At 46.2% G+C, this 18,992-nt stretch overlaps 1 protein-coding gene across 1 annotated transcript in view; it reads left to right on the top strand.

Annotated features, from left to right (window-relative positions):
• The first annotated feature begins 208 nt into the window (after positions 1 to 208).
• The window catches only part of LOC138296482 (uncharacterized), a 1,064,486-nt gene continuing 1,045,702 nt past the window's right edge, over positions 209 to 18,992 (top strand). Inside the window, exon 1 of the mRNA XM_069235627.1 lies at positions 209 to 424. Coding sequence (XP_069091728.1) covers positions 286 to 424 — 139 coding nt within the window. The 5' untranslated portion in view covers positions 209 to 285. The remainder of the gene's footprint in view (positions 425 to 18,992) is intronic.

Genomic DNA, 18,992 nt, shown 5'->3' with positions numbered 1-18,992 from the left:
AGGGTTCACCTGCCTGCACCCCAGCCTGCGCTGCGGGTGCCGCCCGGGGCACGCGGCCGCCCCTCCCAGTCAGACGCCGGGCCTTCGTATGTTAATGAAAGGGTAGCTGTAGCAGGTATTGATCAGTCCTCACAGGCACGGCAGTTTTGGAGATTTGTTTACCGTTGGCCTTGACAACAGATGCTGTGACAGAACAGGCCGGTAAGCAGTCGGGGCTGAACATTTTTGCCAGTTCTCGCCAGCGTTTCTGGCTCCGGTGGCAGTGGACTAGGGAACGCTCAGAAAATGGACGAGAGGCACTGGTGGATCGCTGGCCGGGTGCAGGAGACCTTCCGGATCGGGGGGGAGGCAGACAGCCCCACCGTCCTGGAGGAGTTTTTCTTACTGCCCGAAAACCTCCAGCTCATCAACGAGTTTCTCCAAGGTTTGTATGAAGTACATTTGTTTTTGCGAAATGGAAAAGAGTGTTTTAATGTAGCGCTGTGAGGGCATACTAACAGTAACAGATCTCCGTACACATCTCTGTATCGTGACATAACACTGACGTGCAAAATGCTCTGTTTCTACCACGGCTCATGCCAGTGAAGAATTTGGCCGTTTCCCAGATTGCTACAATAGGTGCCAGCTAACTCCAAATCTCTTATGTCAAACACATTTGAGTTAAATTAGAGTTTTAAATTCTCACTTGCATGCGAATCTCACTTTTTTTTCCACGGAAAAGATTCGAAATATTCACTTAAAAGACTCAGACATTAGGCCTTCCCAGAGCCGCACGAAAGAGCGCCCGGTTAGAGAATGTACTACGACGCCATAATTTTGGACGCTATACAAAAAGAAAGAACCCAAGATATTTCTCCGTAAAATCGCAGTAGTCGAGCTAAGTGGAACAAACGCAAGGAAGGATATGACGTAACACAGGAAAAGAAAGAAGAGCTGGTTAAATGTGAGCCATTATCATCTGCCTTAACCTTATAGCCAGCATCAGCTGGAAAGTCCATCCCCTTTTACCAGTTTCTGATTTAGTTCTTTTATAACTATTTCCGACCCTTTTCTCTTTTTTCCATACTTTTGCTCTTGGTCAGATGGTTTTGTGCGGTTTGACTCCCAACTTCCACTATGACCAAGATGTACATGAAAGTATCTAGGCCTCTTCCAGCGAATCGTTGACTTTCCCGAGGTACATGGGTGGATGCAGTGTTTGGCCTACAAGGTGGACAGAGTTATTCTTCAGTGTTGGTCTTCTGTGGTTAATTATCCATAGAGAACCGACCTTGCTGACCTTTGCTACTGGTTTTCATGCATTATTCCAAGCTCAGTATTGCAAATGTCTTTCTCTGCACAGTTTGGGTTCCGGCTGTCCTGGAGTTGTTATATTGTTTAGATTAGGCCTTTCTTAACTTCAGAATGCATTTTTTAAACCAAGAATATCGAAATGTGCACATTGACTCAGTAGCAAAGGTGTGTCCATGAATATGGAAGGTAGAACATGGAGGTATGCAAATATTGAGGACGTAATGTTAAATCCAAAATATCGAAAAGTAAGTAAGTGTAGATTTTCTATATCTAACTCGACATATATGTAACTTGAAGTTATATATATATATATATATATATATATATATATATATATATATATATATATATATATATATATATATGTGTGGCACCTTCATCATTCACCCTCTCTTTTACCATCCTTTCACGCCCTCTTTTACCACAGGAATCCTCCGTTCTCACATCCTGCTCTTTCGCTATTATTCTCCTCCAGCTCTCTCTTCTACTTCACACCAGTGTCAGTGCCTCCTCCCCACTCCCACCTTACTCAGTCCACTTCCCTCTGTCACGCTCACACACAGACTCACACCTTTGTCACGTGCTGTGGTCTCAGACCCCTCACATCTTCTTCACTTTCATTTTATTCATCCTAGCACTCGTTCACAATCGGTTCTTTCACATTCCCACTTTCAGCATTCTCTTTCCTGTCCTACCTAGGACTCGTCCTTCCGTGTGTTTAGACACGTACTCATAACATAACATAACATAACATAACATAACATAACATAACATAACATAACATGCTTTCCAAACCTGGCAAAGCAAGCAGTGGCATAACCAATATATTGTCTGTGTCAGATCATGATTTGCTAACACATGCAAACAGGCATGCACAAACGCCCGGACTCTCCCATGTCTCTGTGCAACCTGCCTCTTTCTGTGCTTTCTAAGATAGTGCCCTATTTTATATTCCGCTGCTTTGTGTTACTGTGCGGCACCAGCACAGTAACTTAGGGAAGGAAAAACACCATGAGGTGGATATGTTAAACTCAGACTTTTGAAAGGCACGAAGACGTGGTCAGATCAATCCATTGTGGGCTTGTATTTGATGTTTCTTAATGAAATTCGGATTGGATGTGCGGCCCTTACGGTGGATAGAGAAGATGGAATGTTGTAGTAGTCTGCTGTCCCATGGGAAGGGTCTGAGAAGGGATTTGTATGCGTATTTTTCCATTTTCCCACTGGGGGTTAAAACTTCCCAGGAAAATCTGACCACAAGAGGAGGTCAGCCCACCAGTGCTAAAAACAAGAAAAACATCAATACAATTAATTGTGCAGCTAGTTTATGGCATCAGTGTTCAACCTTAGTGATTTAGATGCCATGTTTATAGTTTCCACAGTAAATATTTTTCAAAGATTAGGAGTTTTAGTTTGGCAGTTTGCATTTCAGAAAAGACTTCTTTTTGAAAAAGTCAATCAGTCACCATTTAAAAAAAAAAAACTGCTGACGTATGGAATGTTGTAGGCTAATGGTAAGATAGAGGTATGAAGTATGAGTAGAAACAAGTGCCTGTGAGTATTAATACTTTTATATTAGAGTCTAGCAAGTACATGCAGTGCTGGGGATAGTACAATTGACAGGTGTTACGGGCAACTGGTTGATGTGAGTTTGACTTTCCTGTACTTATCTTGTTTCATTTCTTGTAACACTATAAAGTTGAAAACTAAAAGTGTTAAAAAAGACCAGACACATACAGTTCCGGTAGGCAACTTTGATGTTATGTGTAGGTGATAGTTTCCCCGGGTGAGAGTAGGTGATTTTTCTGTAGTAGCTTGAGCAGACTGATCTTGGATTGTGTTTAGGTCGTCTGTCTCAGGAGAACGTTGTATTAGGATGTATCATGAAATCTGTGATCAGAGAACGTGTGTGTGCTGTGCGATGGAGGTATTATGTGGAGAGATGTTTTGAAGCACTAGGGCTACTGTGCCTGTTGGTCTCTTAGGAGTTGCTGTATCAAATTGTGTATAATGGCGTGTGATGTTAGTAGAGCAGTGCCTTAGAACAGAGTGCTTGCGTGAGAGAGATTGAGGTTGTGGCTCGCAGAATGCGTATCTTCTCATGTAGATGAGTCAGCTTCAGTTTGATGTCAAGCAGTCCATTTCGGAGGGTGGATGAGAAGTTTGTACTGTGGTACGTAGAGAGTGACTAATACATTATGAGGTGAACAGCTGCACTCTCATGTGACTCAGGCCTACGGGTGGCCGAGTATGGTGCAGGATCAGTTTATTTACTATTGTTCTGGGGTGGCGGCACTGTACTGGGTTGTTGCTTGATAGATGGAGGCTGTATTGAGGGGCAGTAGAGGGCTGTGTGTTGGTCCATGACATTATTTTAGTCTTTGTCAATGTAGGTGTATCTGTGTTCCAGATTGTTGTCCAGACTACCTTGATTTAATGTGCTGTCTGGTTTCATTCCAAATAGGTGAAAATGGGGAAATGGAGGGCTTGGAGGAAGGTGAGTTAGTGATCTTGTAGTCAATAGAGGTGGTAGACACTGTGTCATTGTTAACATCCGTAGCCATGGTAAAATCTTTTGGACCTATGAGGTATCCAGCAATGTGTTGAACATTTGTAGGTTGATATGCAAGGTTTGGAAAGTGCCCTTCTTATTTTCATTCAGGGTAATATGTAACACACATTTCTGGATATGGTAACCTGGGACAGAAGTTTTCCCCACTCTATTTTTTGTTTCTTTTACACTGAGTAGAAAGACCATAGCGTATAAGTCACAGATGCTAGATCCTAAGTGAAAAAATAGAGAGTAGAAGCACCATCTAGGACTTTGGTAATTGAAACTGATTAAGGTTTTCTTTTCGGTCTGGCTGTCAGGGATCGATGTTTGTGTTATATGAGGGTAGTTATGGATCAGACAGGGGTGAAATGAACTCTGATGTGTTGTTACAGCCATTCTGGAATTTAATCTGAAATGTAGCTCTCATTTGTTTAGGTTTTATGGCCATAAAAAAATCACATATATAGCCTGTAGGCTAATAATTTTGAGAAGCAGTTTCTGCATGAGACAGCCTCAGTGTGCAGCCTTGGGGTGTCATTCAATACAATGTGAAAATGCAGTGGAAAGATATCCTATTCGGTGTAAAAGGCATGCATTGGTATGACTTCACGTTTGATTAATAGCTCAGCGTAATGGAAATTCACAATCAGTGCAGCATCAGCTTGAGTGTGAAAACTGTCATCTGTAAAATCCACTATTGGGGTGCAGAATCACACTTGGTATAAGGTAAACAGCATTGTGGTATTCTATTTAGGAACACATTTATATTGCATGATTTCATATTAGAGAAACTGAAGAGATAACAATACTTGCAGCTACTGTGTAGTTCATGTAATCCATTGGGTCAGCCATTGCAGCTGGCCGCCAGATAGTACGACTCATAGTGTGGGACAGTTAGTCCCCCTTCCGTCCTCTGTCTTTTCATGGTGGTGAGGGTCACTCAGTGCCTCCCGGGCCCACATATGAAAACAGTGATCAGGGAATCTAGCTTTCTTAAGATTGCAGCAGGTATCCAAAGCGGTGGGACCGCAAAATGGTATAGTAACCTAGGCAGGGCCACCATCTTGAGCAATGCTATTCTCCCCGCCACAGACAAATGAAGTGTCTTCCAGAAGTCCAGACTAGTTTTCAGCACACTAGTGGCTTTGCCTATATTGCCTTCTAGGAGATCAGCTCTATTGTGGTAGATTTTGACTCCCAGGTAGGACATGCACCTAGGTTCTCAGGGAACATGTCCTAAGTCCACCGGTGGGTCTCGGTCTGCTGTCAGTGGGTAGAGTTGTGATTTCTGCCAAATCACCCATAGCCCCGATAGCAGGCCAAATTGTTCTAGGAGCGTCCGGGTCCCCCTTAGTTCTGATGCTGTGTTTCGTAGGAACATAAGAAGATCGTCTGCTTATAGCGCCATGCAGGGGGAGGTATCACCGTACTGTAGTCCCTGATACCAATGAGCTGTTCATGCTTGGGTGGCCAATGGTTCCATTGCCAGCGCAAATAGCAAAGGGTGAGAGGGGACACCCTTGGCGTGTGCCCCTCTCCACGGTATATAATTCCGATATTGTGGTCCCAGTTCGCATGCGGGCTCTGGGGTCTGTGTACAGTAGCTGCATCCATCTAATGAATCCCTCCTCCAGTCCCATGTGCTTAAGTACTTCATAAAGATAGTTCCATTCCAAGCTGTCAAATGCCTTCTCTATATCAACGGCAAAGAGAGCAGCGGTTATTTTTTCTAGGATGTCTGCGCTGAGGAGGTTGATAAATCGGCGGACATTCTAGGCCGTGTTACGTGTGAGGATAAAACCTGCCTGGTCCATGTGGACTGGAAGAATCATGAAAGGCAGCAGTTTTGTCGCAAGGACCCGACTGAGGATTTTATAGTCTGTATTGAGCATGGACAGTGGCCTGCAGGCTATGCTGTCATGCGCCGGTTTGCCAGCTTTCCGCAGTGGGACTAGCAGCGCTTCTTTGGTCGTTCCGGCAGACGCCCTTGGTCTCTCGCCGCTTTGTACAATGTCGCAAGTTTGGGGGCCAGGTCGTCAGCGTATGTGGCATAAAATTCTATGGGGAGTCTATCTGTGCCCAGGGTTTTCCCTCTTGGAAGGCCTTTTATGGCTGCTCGGATTTCCGTAATTTCGATGTCCCCTCCCAATGTTTCCTTTTCCTCCCTGGTGAGGCTTCGGCATGGCAGTGGTTCTAGGAAGGCCCATATGTCAGCCTCCCTTATTTGTGTTAGGCTGATGTATAGAGAGGTATAGTAGCTATAAAAATGTTGGTTGATCTCTTCCTGCCGGAATACCCTCTGCCCTGTTGTGGTGTTAATTTCCATAAAGGGCGTCCCTCTCTTCGAAGGGTTAGCCAGCCACACCAGAAGTGTGCCCATTTTGTCCCTCTCGGCATGCACTCTCATCATATAGTTTTTGTATTCAAAACAACGGAGCCTCTCAGTGTGCTCTGCTACTCTCTCCCTAGCCCCACACACCTCCCTTTGCAGCTCAGGGTGATCCGGCCACCACTTTTTGAGTGTTCGTAACTCGTTCTCCGCAGCCATGACTTCCCTAGTAATGTCCTCCAGATTCCTACCAATTTGTCTATACAACTCCCTTGTATCACTACTTTGAAGGCATCCCATAAGATCTGGAGAGAAGATGCAGTGGCCTCATTCTCTGCAAAGTATTGTCTAATGTGTCCCCCTATCTGTTCTTGGAAGACTGGGTCTTCTAGCGATTCTGACTTGAGCCACCAAGTCGATATACGTGGCTTGGCTCTCCCCCTGGACAGCTGGAGAAGGATGGGATTGTGATCAGATATTGTCCTCCCTAGGTATTCCACTTCGTGAACCTGGCCATGTACCTCTGGGGTGCAGAGAAATATATCTAATCGGATATGTAAGTCATGCATGTTTGAAAAGAAGGAATATTCTTTGGTGTGTGGGTAGAGGCAATGCCATGACTCCACCAAAAGCCACTCAGCCTGCCATGCTCGAAACGCATACAGTCTGGGGAACTCCCAAGTGGGGGATGTGGTCTGTCTATGTCGGGATCGGCTACACAGTTGAAGTCTCCTCCCACCAACACGGCATGCATGAAGTGAGGGGCCAATGCTCCTTAGAGGTGCCCCAGGAATGTTCCCTGATCAGTATTCGGTGCATAAGTGCTAATGAGAGCTCCCCTCTAGGTAGCCGGTGACCACCACAAATTGGCCATTGGTGAATACGATTGTCCCTGTTTTCTGAAAGGGGACTCCCGTCCTAACCCATATGAGAGTTCCCTGAGCATAGGCAGAGTAGGATGTATAGTACACCTGACCTCTCCACCTCCTCTGCAGAGCCACTCCCTCTGAGGCAGTCATGTGTGTTTCGAGGCAACATTGCTATGTGTGCCCCTCTCCTCTGTAGATAGGAGAACACTTTGTACCACTTAGTCATAGTGTGCATGCCCCTAATATTCCATGATGCAATCTTATAGATCATCTATACAGTCCTCTGCTGCATGTACTTCGTTTCGTCCAATTTTCACTCTCCCGGTTTTCATCTAGGGGTGCGGTAGCAGCATTCCCGTAACTCAACAACCCAATAACCTCCCAACTCTCATCCCCCCGGACAGGTGAAAAAACAAATCCCCATCCAAACTAACACATAATGGAAGAACTCTCTTGTGAGGTATGCGCGGCAAGGCCCAAGGCGGTGCAGGGCCCTCAGTCCCGGATCTCACCCCATCCAGTCTCATGTGTCCACTGACCCACTTGTTTTGTCCCTCCTTAAGCTCCATGAGGCGGCCTTCGCAGTCCCCATCTCCGCTTCACTAAGGAGCTTCAGATGATGTCCTCCGAGGTCCCCGGTGTTACTACCGGCAGTTCCAAGCTAGGAGTCGGCGAGGATCCGGACTCCTCATTGGACTCAGAGTGTAGCACACCTCCTCTGTCACAGCAGACCAGGGTCTGGCTTCACCTCCACTCAATGATGCCACAGCTGCGGTGGCTCTCTGCCTCTCTCTTTGCGCTTCGTCAAGGACGGCACCACCTCGCTGCGGCAGGGTGTCCCAGGTCACCGGTGATGGATCCGGGGTTTGGCTCCCCCGGTGCATCTGGTTGATGTCTTCCCTTGGTTGCCAATCCAGCCATTCTCACGCCTCCTGCGGGGTCCAGAAGAAGAGTCCTCCCCTTCCCTCTGCCAATCTCAGTGTGGCTGGGAACAGCATAGCGTAGGTAATGTTCAATGACCCCAGCTGTCTCTTTACCTCCAAGAAAGTGGCCTGTTGTCTTTGCACTTCCTCTGAGGAATCCGGGAAGATGTGGACCACACTGTTCTCCACCTTCACCAGCCACTTTCTCTGGGCCTGCCCAAGGATATGGTCTTGTCTTTGTAGTGTAGTAGTCTGGCTGCAACCGGCCGCGGGGCCCCCAGAGGCGGCGGTCTGGTCGGCACCCTGTGAGCTCTCTCGAATGCGTAGAAAGGGGATAGACCCTCCGGCGCTACCTTGGTGCAGATAAAGTTCTCCAGATAGGAAGTCATGACGTTGCGCTCAACTTTTTTGGGCAGTCGCACTACCCAGATATTGTTCCGCCAAGATCTGTTTTCCACATCTTCGGCGCGGACCGCAAGGGCTTTCACTTGCTGTTCCAAGGTGGTTAGTTGGTCCCCCGCCGTAGACAGTGCCGGCTTAATGTCCGTGAAGTCTTGCTCCGTAATCGTGACTCTCTTCGCCAGTCGTCTTTAATCTTCAGGTAGTATGCCCAGATCTGTTGCCAGGGTGTCTATTTTGGACTCTAGGGCCTCTCTGGGGGCCGTGATAGCTTGTAGAATGTCATGTCGAGATGAGTTTGTGGTCGGTCATTCCATGGACACCGCATTCCCCGTCCCATTGTTGTATTTCTCGCTGCTTCCTACCTGGAGCATGCTATCCACAACAGTGTCCTTATTCCTGCTTGTTTCCGCCATGGTCATCAGCGGTTACAGGAGTCATCCAGGTCCAGTTCAGGGCAGGAGGCAGCAAGGAGGGGCATCCCTCGTAGTAACTCTTCTTCCTCTTGTCCCACTTCTCGTGCCCCCCTAGTCTTGATTCAGTGGTCTACATGTCTATGCTGAACGCTTCTTCTGCTCTCAGCTGAAAAGCCCTGAAGTCACCTAATGCTGTTCGATTGTAGCACAGACCATAGGGGCCCCCGCCCGCTCTGCTGCAGCACCGTCTCATGCAGGGTTAATCATCGTTCTCAGCTCCCGGCTGCGTCAGTCAGCTCAATTGCATAGCTGTCTCCTCGTCCACTGCTGAACTCCCCTGCTTAGGGGCCCCCAAGTCCCTGAGGGAGGGCCAACTACCCACTAGTCGGTGGCAGGTCTCGATCGTGTCCTTCTCCAGTTTTCTCCGGCTCCGCAGGCCAGCTTCCCACCACTACTTCAAGGAAAGTCAGCCTGCACACCAGGGTCCAGGCGTCACAATGAGGCCGGTCGCCACCCTCAGTCCGCGCCTCCAGAGCTGCATCCAGGGACCCGGGTTAAAGCGGGGGTCTCTGCTGCTCATCAGCCCTCCCCCCCGCTCAGGCTCCTCACCTTGGCAATGGAAATGGGGAAAGTTGGGGCCACAGCCGTGAGCTGTCTACAGGACCTCCTCAGTCCGGGCCCCCTCATCGCCTCTATCTCTGACCCGGTCTGCTCTGCCACCACTCGTCCGGTCGGCGAGCGGGGCAGCTGTGTCTCCTTCAACTACGCTCTGTTGCAGGCACCTCTCGAGCGTCCTCTGCCGTGTCAGGCTCCCCGTCCTGTCACCATTGTCTGGTTCAGGTCGCCTCCGCCATCTTGGTTTCGGCCGCGTCTAGCCCCTTGTTCTTGTTGGGCCTTCATTGCCAGTTCTCACGGGCCCCCAGGCCCCCTTCTCAGGGCCTTGTCACCCCCCTATCTTGAGGAGGTCAAAACTGCCGCTGCTCCGGCGTTAGGACATCAAGATGGTCCTGGATGGGGGATTCCGGCACCGGAGCTCTCTGCCTCTGCTTCCTACTCCATTGGCACCAAGCCATGCCCCCCCAACATAGGCATTCATAGCAAACACATTTTACAATTCAACCTAATTTCTAAGGCCACAAAATACAAAGGCACTCCATCCAACAGACCAAACATTGCAAGGCTGTTACTGCTGTCTGTTCAGCTGTCCAGAATAACACACTATGGAAGCCCCTGTGGATAAGTAAATATCAGACTGTGGTGAGGGGATTTTCCCCAAAATATTGTGAAATACCATTTGCCTAAGCAGTGGCCTTGAATGATAGGTTTACGTTCACACAATTCAACTTACTCCACCACGCATATTAGATACCTCACGTACTACATAATGTGACTCACACAGAAACAGTGCCTCTCTCACATACATTGCCATGTGTGAGATGTTCATACATCTGGCATGGGAATGCTCACTGGTTGCTGCATATTGGTAAAGGTTTTCAGATAGATTCTCCACATGTACGTGCCTAATCCTAAGTCTTCCACCAAAAGAAGGCTCTCTTTGCACTGTTGGTAAATAAGTTAAATAGTTATTACATGGCTTAATTAGGAAGATCCAAGGATGGGAGGAATGGTCGATGGACAAAAAAATGCAGATGAAAGACATCTGCAGGAAAAACAAGCTAGAAAAGGATCCGAGAGATTGGTGAGGATTGATACAAGACTTGATGTAAATGAGATATTGTGTAATTGGAAGAGGAAGGTTGTGAGACCTACTCAAGCAACACCCACAATCCTTGTCAGGGCGAACCACAAAAAGTCACAAATGAATCTGTGCTTAACTGTCTGATAGGTTGGCACAAAAGCAGTCCATCTTAACTTAGAAACAATGTGTAAAATATTTGTGCAGCACGCAGACAGTAATAAAGTGAAAACACAGCACAAGAAAAATACCACACCAATTTTACAAAATAGAATAAAATGTAATAAAGTAACACCAAAACAACATAAATCAAATCAGTAGAACCAGATAAATGCAATTTCAAAGATTTAAGGTAAGGATAGCTCCTAATGCACAAACCACCACTCCCAGTTATTTGGACATGAAAGACCAAGTAAGAGTCACAAGTTCAGGCTGACAGCGATGGATGGTGGGCTGGATGCAGGGCCCAGGCTAGTCCGGCTGAAAAAGTTACTTTGCAAAGTCTAGTCCAAAGGCTTTCGTTCATGGTGCAGAAGACCGAGAGGAGCAGGAAGAGCATCACAGATGGTCATCTCTGTAGCTCAAAGAGCAAGCCATGGGTTGCAAACGGTTGTTGCTGTAGCACAAAGGTCCTGTCAAGCATCGCAAACAGTCATTGCTGGAGATTTGCATTGGCAGTCACAGCAGGCTATTGATACTGCAGCACAAAGTGCAGATCTTGTGTTGCCGGTTGTCGCTAGTGGTCGCTGTAGAATGAAGAGTCGGGTTCAGCAGAGCTTTGTGTTTGTGGTCAGCAAGATTTCACCACTTTGCGGTCCTGAAGCGCCTAAAGCTTCAGGATTTCTTCTTTTCTTTCAGGAGGAGCTCAACTGATGCCACACTAAGAGTCCCGGAACTGGGAGGCACCTCTTGGGGGTCAGTAACTCACTCCAGCAGAGGCCAGCAGGACTCAGGCAGGTCCAGTTGCAGGTCCAGGCAGGTCCTGTTGTAGCAGGTCAGCTGAGCAATTGTATAGAGGCCTCTGCAGCTTGGCGTGTTCCTGTAGCTCAGAACAGGAGGTCACCCAACTGGCCCTTGGAGTCACTTTAGCCTGGGATGAAGGGTGTAGGTCCAGTCGTCATTCTCAGCAATCAGGGCAGCAGGGCATCCTTCATCTGTAGTATCCACAGGTCCAGGAGTGTACTGAAGAGTGGGTCTAAGGGTCCAATTTGTATACCTTGTGCCCCCTTTGGAGGAAATTCCAAACACCCACAGAGGAGTCTGGAATTTCATGACGCCCTGCCCTGGTCCGGTGTATCTGGGGGCACAATGGGCTAGGGTGAAGTATTTTGTGAGTATGTTAGGCCACTGCATGTGAAGTGCAAGTGTGGTAGGTTGACAGCTACGCCATCCCAATTAAGTCAGGATGGACCATCCTGCCAACACCCAGACTCTCTGTTGTAATGGTGTCTGGGATGAATACACAAGACCAACTACTGCCAACTACACTTAGTCATGTGACCCAGGATTTAGGCTGCAGGCACCAAATGGCTAGGACAAGAAAATGGCAACTTAAAAGTAAACCTTTTCAAATTTGTGTTTTAAAATCCAACTTTACCATTAAAGAGGATTTAACATTAAAAATCCTCAGATGCCAAACATGGCATTTCTACCTGCTCCCACACAAACACTATCACTTATTAAATGTAATAAGGTAACCGAATGTTATCCTATGGGAGAGAAAGGCCTCACATTAGTGAAAAACAAATGTAGGAGTTTTTCACTGCCAGGACATGTAAAACTTGAAAGTAATTCTCCTATTTTTTAAATACAGTGTACCCTGCAATATGGGCTCTTTAGGGCCTATCTTAGGGGTGACTTAAATGTAATGAAAAGGAATTTAGGCATGGTAAAATGTTTATTTTTCCAGGTCGAAATGGCAGTTTAAAACTGCAGACACAGCTGCAATGGCAGGCCCGAGACAACTTTTAAAGAGCTACATAAATTGGAGCCACAATCAGTGCTGCAGGCCCACTAGTAGCATTTAATTCACAGGCCCTAGGTACAGATAGTATCAATTTACTAAGAAAATATAAGTACATTAAAAGTGCCAGTTGGGCGTAAGCTAATGTTACCATGTTTAAAGGAGACAACACAAGCACTTTAGAAATGGTAAAGTGCACAGAGTCCTAAGCCAACAAGTGAGTTCAGCAAAACAGAAGGGGTGAAGGCAAAAGGCTTGAGGGACTACCACCCAAGGGTATCAGGTCTAACAATATTCTTATCCAATCTGTTGCCCCTTAAAGTAATGTTCTATATGGTTTGTGCTGAACCTACTTTTTTGAAAACAACAGGAGCTGCACTATAGATCTTTATGAAACCTGGTCACTGAGAAGTGTACTTGAAAATGTTCCACTAAGGTAATTATTTGATATGCCATATGTAATCACTCATATCAGCCAAGAAGGTATAATGAATATTCCTCATAAAATAATAGCAATTTTGAAGAACGAAAACATGGTGAACAGCATGGGGTCAATCTTTATATAGCATCTTGGATGGCAGTATGGGCTCCTCCACATAGATGGTGTGGGAGCTGTGCATTCTGTTATGTGTAGATACAAACTGTTGCTCACCCTGGTGTGTGTATATTCTCTGTTGGCCAGAAGATGTCTGCGATTGTTACCGTTTCTTATCCTCTGTGTTGTCTGGTATTCTACTCACAAGAATGCTACCTGTTTATATTAATTGTGCATGCCTTGTTTAAGTAACCCAATTACTGAACTGTTCTTTATGTTAACAAAAATATACACACACACACACACACACACATATATATTTAAAAAGAATAGTATGGTGTCTTGGTGATCATCCATGTCAAGTTTGAGAATAAATCCATCAGAAGACATTAATTTCTCTTGCTAAGCAAACAAAAGGTGTTGTCTTGTTTTCAAAATGGAGGTTTCAACAGTTTGGTGTTTCAGTCACTTGTGAAAACAGTTTGTTTGATGTATTTGTCTAGGAAAGGGAGGTCTGTGGTGGGTCCACAGCTGGGATCAGCATTAAGTTTCTTCAGGGGAGAGTTCAGCTGATCAGTTTTGAGGCACTCTTGGAAAGTGCTCCAAGAGTGGGAGCCATTTACAAAGTTGTCCCAGAAGGGAATGTAAAGGCTGAAAGATCCGGTTCTAGGGGAGGTATAGGGTCACATGAGCACCTGGAGGACTTAAGAATGGAGATTTTCTGATGAATGATAGATTCAGTGATGGTTTGAAGGAGTGCCATCTGGAGCTATTCTTGTTCAAAAGGGTGTAGGCACCGTTAGGAGGCCTGGTGGGTGCATGTGTGGCAACAGAGTTGTTTTATTTAATTAAAATAAGTTGCACATACTTCACATTTATTAAAATGATCTTCCAAAAAGTTGAACGTCACAGATTGTGTAGTTTATATGGCAACATTGCATCAGAAGATTTTGTTCTGAGTATGCCATCAGAGCTGCAGAATGCCAGGTATCTGAATACCTAGGCAGCCTACCCTTGATTCCACACCATGCCTCTTTCTTCTACCACTCTACAGTTCCTTTCCCTTCATCTCCCTCCTGCAGGCTCATTTTTATTCTGTCTTTTTTCCCTTTCTATCTTACTCTATGTCAAAGTCTGATGATGAAAAATAAATTCAGGTGACCATCACCTGCAACTGCTGGCACAAATTTAGAACTTGCTGAAATTTGTTTTTGACGGGTACTTGCAGAATCAGTCTGCTTCTTAAGAAATTGTGTCCTATGTTTCATGCAGGAACTTCTATGTGCTCTTCGCAGTAGGAGAAAAAAAGTGGAGGGGTTTTGATACAATTTCATCAACAGTGATCAAATACAATTATGAATGAGGCCCCCCACACCAAAGGGATCAACGTTTGATCTTCTGATTGCACAAAAGGGGGTGGTCTCAGTTGTATCCTTGATACATTTCGACAGGTCTGACCACTACTGCATGCTTTTACACAAAAACATAGAAAGATCTTTAACCAAAGGCCACATCTAGAGACCTAAGATCTGGATTAGAGACAGATGATTTGAGCTGTCTGCAAAAATCATGACATTGCTTCAACCCAGTGAAGAGGTGGAAAGAACAACTAACCTAACTAATCACTACAGTGATACCAGGGTTAACATATGGAAGGCACTAGCTCCCATGAAACTTAAGAGGCAAACAAAACCAAACCATATCCCCATGATGAAGCAAGGCAGCTTGGATCAGAGGAAGGAGAGTGGAAATAAAGCACCATGACTTTGAACCTGAATAGACAAAATGAGAACCACTCTAAAAATGTTTTGATATTATAGGAAAGTGCCACTGTTGGCATGGCTACCCCCACACACATTTTGCCTAGTGTTGATGCCAACTTTGATTGAAAGTGTGCTGGAATCCTGCTAACCAGGCCCACCACCAATGTTCTTTCCCAAAAACTGTACCTTCGTTTCCACAATTGGCACAACTCTGGCACACAGTTAAGTTCCATGTAAAAGGTATCCAGGCTACCAAGGGCCCGGTGGCCAGGGAAGGTTCCCAAGGACTGCAGCATGTATTATGCCACCCTGGGGGACCCCTCACCAAGCACATGCACACTGCCTATGCACCCTGTGTGTGCTGGTGGGGAGAAAAAGGCAAAGTCATCATGGCACACCTCTCAGGGTGCCATGCCTACAAACCACTGCCTGTGGCATAGGTAAGTCACCCCTCTAACATGCCATAAAGCCCTAATGCAGGGTGCACTATACCACAGGTGAAGGCATAGCTGCATGAGCAATATGCCCCTACTGTGTCTAAGTCCATTCTTAGACACTGTAAGTGCAGTGTGGCTGTAGTGAGTATATGGTCTGGGAATATATCATTACGAACTCCACAGCTCCATAATGGCTTCACTAAATACTGGGAAGTTTGGTATCAACCTTCTCAGCACAATTAACCCCCCCTGATGCCAGTGTGGGATTTATTGAAAAACTGCACACAGAGGGCATCTTAGAGATGCCCCCTGTATGTTAGCCAAACTGCTAGTATAGGACTGACCAGTCTGTGCCAGCCTGCCACTTTCAGCCAAGTTTCTGACCACATGGGGTGAGTGCCTTTGTGCTTCACACCTCCCCACTACAGGAACTGTAACACCTAGCGGGGAGCCTCAAAGGCTCAAGCCTCAGATTACAGTGCCCCAGGACACTCCAGCTAGTGGAGTTGCCCGCCCTCGAACAAAGCCCCACTTTTGGCAGCAAGTCCAGTGGGAAAATTAGGGAAAACAGGGAGTAGTGACCACCCCAGCCAGGACCACCCCTAGGGTATTCAGAGCTGAAGTGACCCACTCCCTGCAGAATCCTCCATCTTGGGTTGGAGGACAGGGACCAATAGGATCAGGTTTGTGTCCCCCTCCCCAAAGGGAGTTGGCACAAGGAGGGTGTAGCCACCCTCAGGGGCAGTAGCCATTGGCTACTGTCCTCTGACCCCTAAAACATAAAATCTAGGATTTAAGGGCCTCCCTGAACCCAGCTCACCAGTTTCCTGGTGACCTACAAGAAGAAGAAGGTCTGCTTATCTGAAAGCCCCAGCAGAGAAAAAGGAAGACAACAACAGCTTTGGCCACAGCCCTACCGGCCTGTCTCCTGCTTCAAAGAACCTGCAAAAGAACAGCAACGTGTCCAGCGGGCCCAGCGACCTCTGCTCAGCTCCAGAGGACTGCCCTGCACCCAAAAGGACCAAGAACTCCTGAGGACAGCGGCCCTGTTGAAGAAAAACCAATAACTAAAGACTCCCACCTCACTCTGGATGCGTGAGTCCTGACCACTCTGCACCCGACGCCCACGGCCCGTGTCCAGGTGGTCCATCCAACCAGAGAGAGTCCACAGGTGATTGCCAGCAAGTGCCCACCCTGGGTTCTCCCCTCCACGAAGACGCCTGCAGAGGGAATCCCGAGGACCCCCTTGACTGCGAAACTCCTGACAAAGATTTCCGATGCCTAAAAACACATTTCACCCGCAGCTCCCAGGCCTTGGAGAACCCGATCTCTGGTGCAGCAACGTTCAGCAGGTGGCCCTCCTTCCTGTCTACCTGGTGATGTGCCCGAGACACTCCCCTGGACCTCGCCTGCAGCCTCTGAGTGACCCTCGGGGTCTCCTCATAGACCAGCATTGGAAGCGCAAAGTCCTGTTTGCACCCTGCACCCAGCCGCCCCTGTGCTGCTGAAGGTGTGTGTTTGGTGCCTACTTGTGGCCCCTCCAGTGCTCCTCTAATCCCCCCTGGTCTGCCCTCCGATTCTCAGCCACTTACCTGCAGGCAGACCTGATTCCGAGTATACCCAGTTTCCATAGGAGCCCACGTTAAAATTGCTCATCTTTGACCTCTGCACCTGGCCAGCCCCATGTTGCTGGTGGTGAGTGTTTGGGGTTAACTTAAAAACCATTGGTCTGGAGTTCAGTCATTGAGTGTGTGCTTCTTTTATTGTCTGTGTGTGTACAACAAATGCTTTGCCCTACCCTCTGATAAGCCTAACTTTTCGACCACACAACCACAAAAGAGAGCATTAGTATTATCTACTTTAGCCTCTGTTAAGCCTCTGGGTAACCCCTGGACTCTGTGCACACTATGGGGGTTATTACAACTTTGGAGGAGGTGTTAATCCGTCCCAAAAGTGACGGATATACCACTAGCCGTATTACAAGTTCCATAGGATATAATGGACTCGTAATACGGCTGGTGGTATATCCGTCACTTTACCGTCACTTTTGGGACGGATTAACACCTCCTCAAAAGTTGGAATAACCCCCTATATTTAATTTTGATATAGTATATACAGAGCCAGCTTCCTACAGATATCATCAAGCATAAACCAGTTGTATCACCACTTCTGTCCAAAATACTTCACAGGAAAGTTGTGAGGAGATATATACGTTTTCTTTGCTCAGAATATTAAAAAGATAGAACTTTCACTGCCAAGAATTTCAATAGACAATCAAAACCTCATTCCTTCCCTGAAGATCAGTCTTCATGGAGAGAACTAAGAGAAGTCAACAATCTTTACAGACCTGCTAATTGCCACATTAACTAAAGAGATCAGTCGTCACATCTCACCATACTTGACCCAGCTGATCAACTCCTTGCTGTGAATTTCTCATTGTCCCTGACCTATCCACAGCATTCTGCTAAACACTCTGAAGGAAAGAATGGTGATAAATGATCCTTTCCTAAGTTGGTTTTCCTTTTACCTGAACAATTATATTCAACTAATTAAAGTGAACAGGTCCCTCTCAGATCTGACACAGGTTATGCAGTGGGTCACCTAAGGATTGATACTGTTGACAACTCTTTTCAACCTGTACGTGGAACCTGTGACCACAGTCCTTAAACATGCTACCCTCTGCTGTCCTTTTTATGTCAACATTACCTAGTGGTATCTAAAGGTTTTGTCTCACAAAGACACAAAGACAAGTTCAGACTCTAAAGAAAATACAAGACTGTCTATCATTCACCACCTGAAGCTTAACCTGTTGAAAATGGAATTCCTCCTTATCCCCTCTCATAGTCTGACCCTGATCGAAGATTGGTTTGCAAATCGCAAATCATTGATTGCAATAAGTCTCTTGGGATCACACTCAACAAGAATCTACATTTTCATTCACATATAAACGGCACAACAAAGAATGCTCAACACGAACTCAGACTTCACAAAAATATTAGTCATTTCATTCCAGAATCAGATTTCAGAAATGTGGTACACTCTATTTCAAGACTTGATTGACTATGGTAATGCCCTATTATTAACTAGAATCCTTAAAACACACATAGCCCCAAAAGCAACTCTGAATGCTGCAGCAGGACTGATCTCAGGAGTCAAAGTCTTTGATCACATCACCCCAGCACTCATCACTCTCCACTGGCTCCTGATTGAAGCTAAAAACATATTCAAAGTCACCTGCATCACACACAAAGCCTTACATTGTGTCACACCCAAATATGTTGCCCAAAACTTGGGTTGCCAATCTCTTTAAGTGATGAATTCTTACAGCTAGAACCTCCCAAGTTCAAGAATCAGACAGCTTACAGTATTCCCAGGTCATCCAAGTATATGAAACTTCATCCCACTAGAGAGTCGCACAAACCCTTCCTTTGATGCACCCAAGAAGAATTGAAAACATCTATTGATTCAAAAATACAGACTTAATTTACTCCATTCATACTTCATTACTTTGTATATAGACTCTGTCATTTTACCCTTTCTTGCTTATATGCTTATAATACACCAGCTGGTATAAATCCCCCTGTGCCCTTAATGTATCTTTCCTAGGAATTATTGTAAAGTGCACCACAAACCCCCATGTCTCTATAAAACTTCAAATAAACATGGTACTCCTAGTATGCATATATGAAGTGATTTGTCCAGATTCACAACTTATGTGTTCAAGTATCAAAGGTGGTGGGATTAGAACCCAGGTATAGAACTTGAAAGGTCAAACAAAGAGACGTCCAACAGAAGTGATGATAGAGATGTGTGTT

Source organism: Pleurodeles waltl, chromosome 5, assembly GCF_031143425.1.
Source record: "Pleurodeles waltl isolate 20211129_DDA chromosome 5, aPleWal1.hap1.20221129, whole genome shotgun sequence".
NCBI classification, from domain to species: Eukaryota; Metazoa; Chordata; class Amphibia; order Caudata; family Salamandridae; genus Pleurodeles; species Pleurodeles waltl.
Note: the sequence above shows the minus strand (reverse complement) of the source record. Positions and strands in the feature narration are given on the sequence as shown.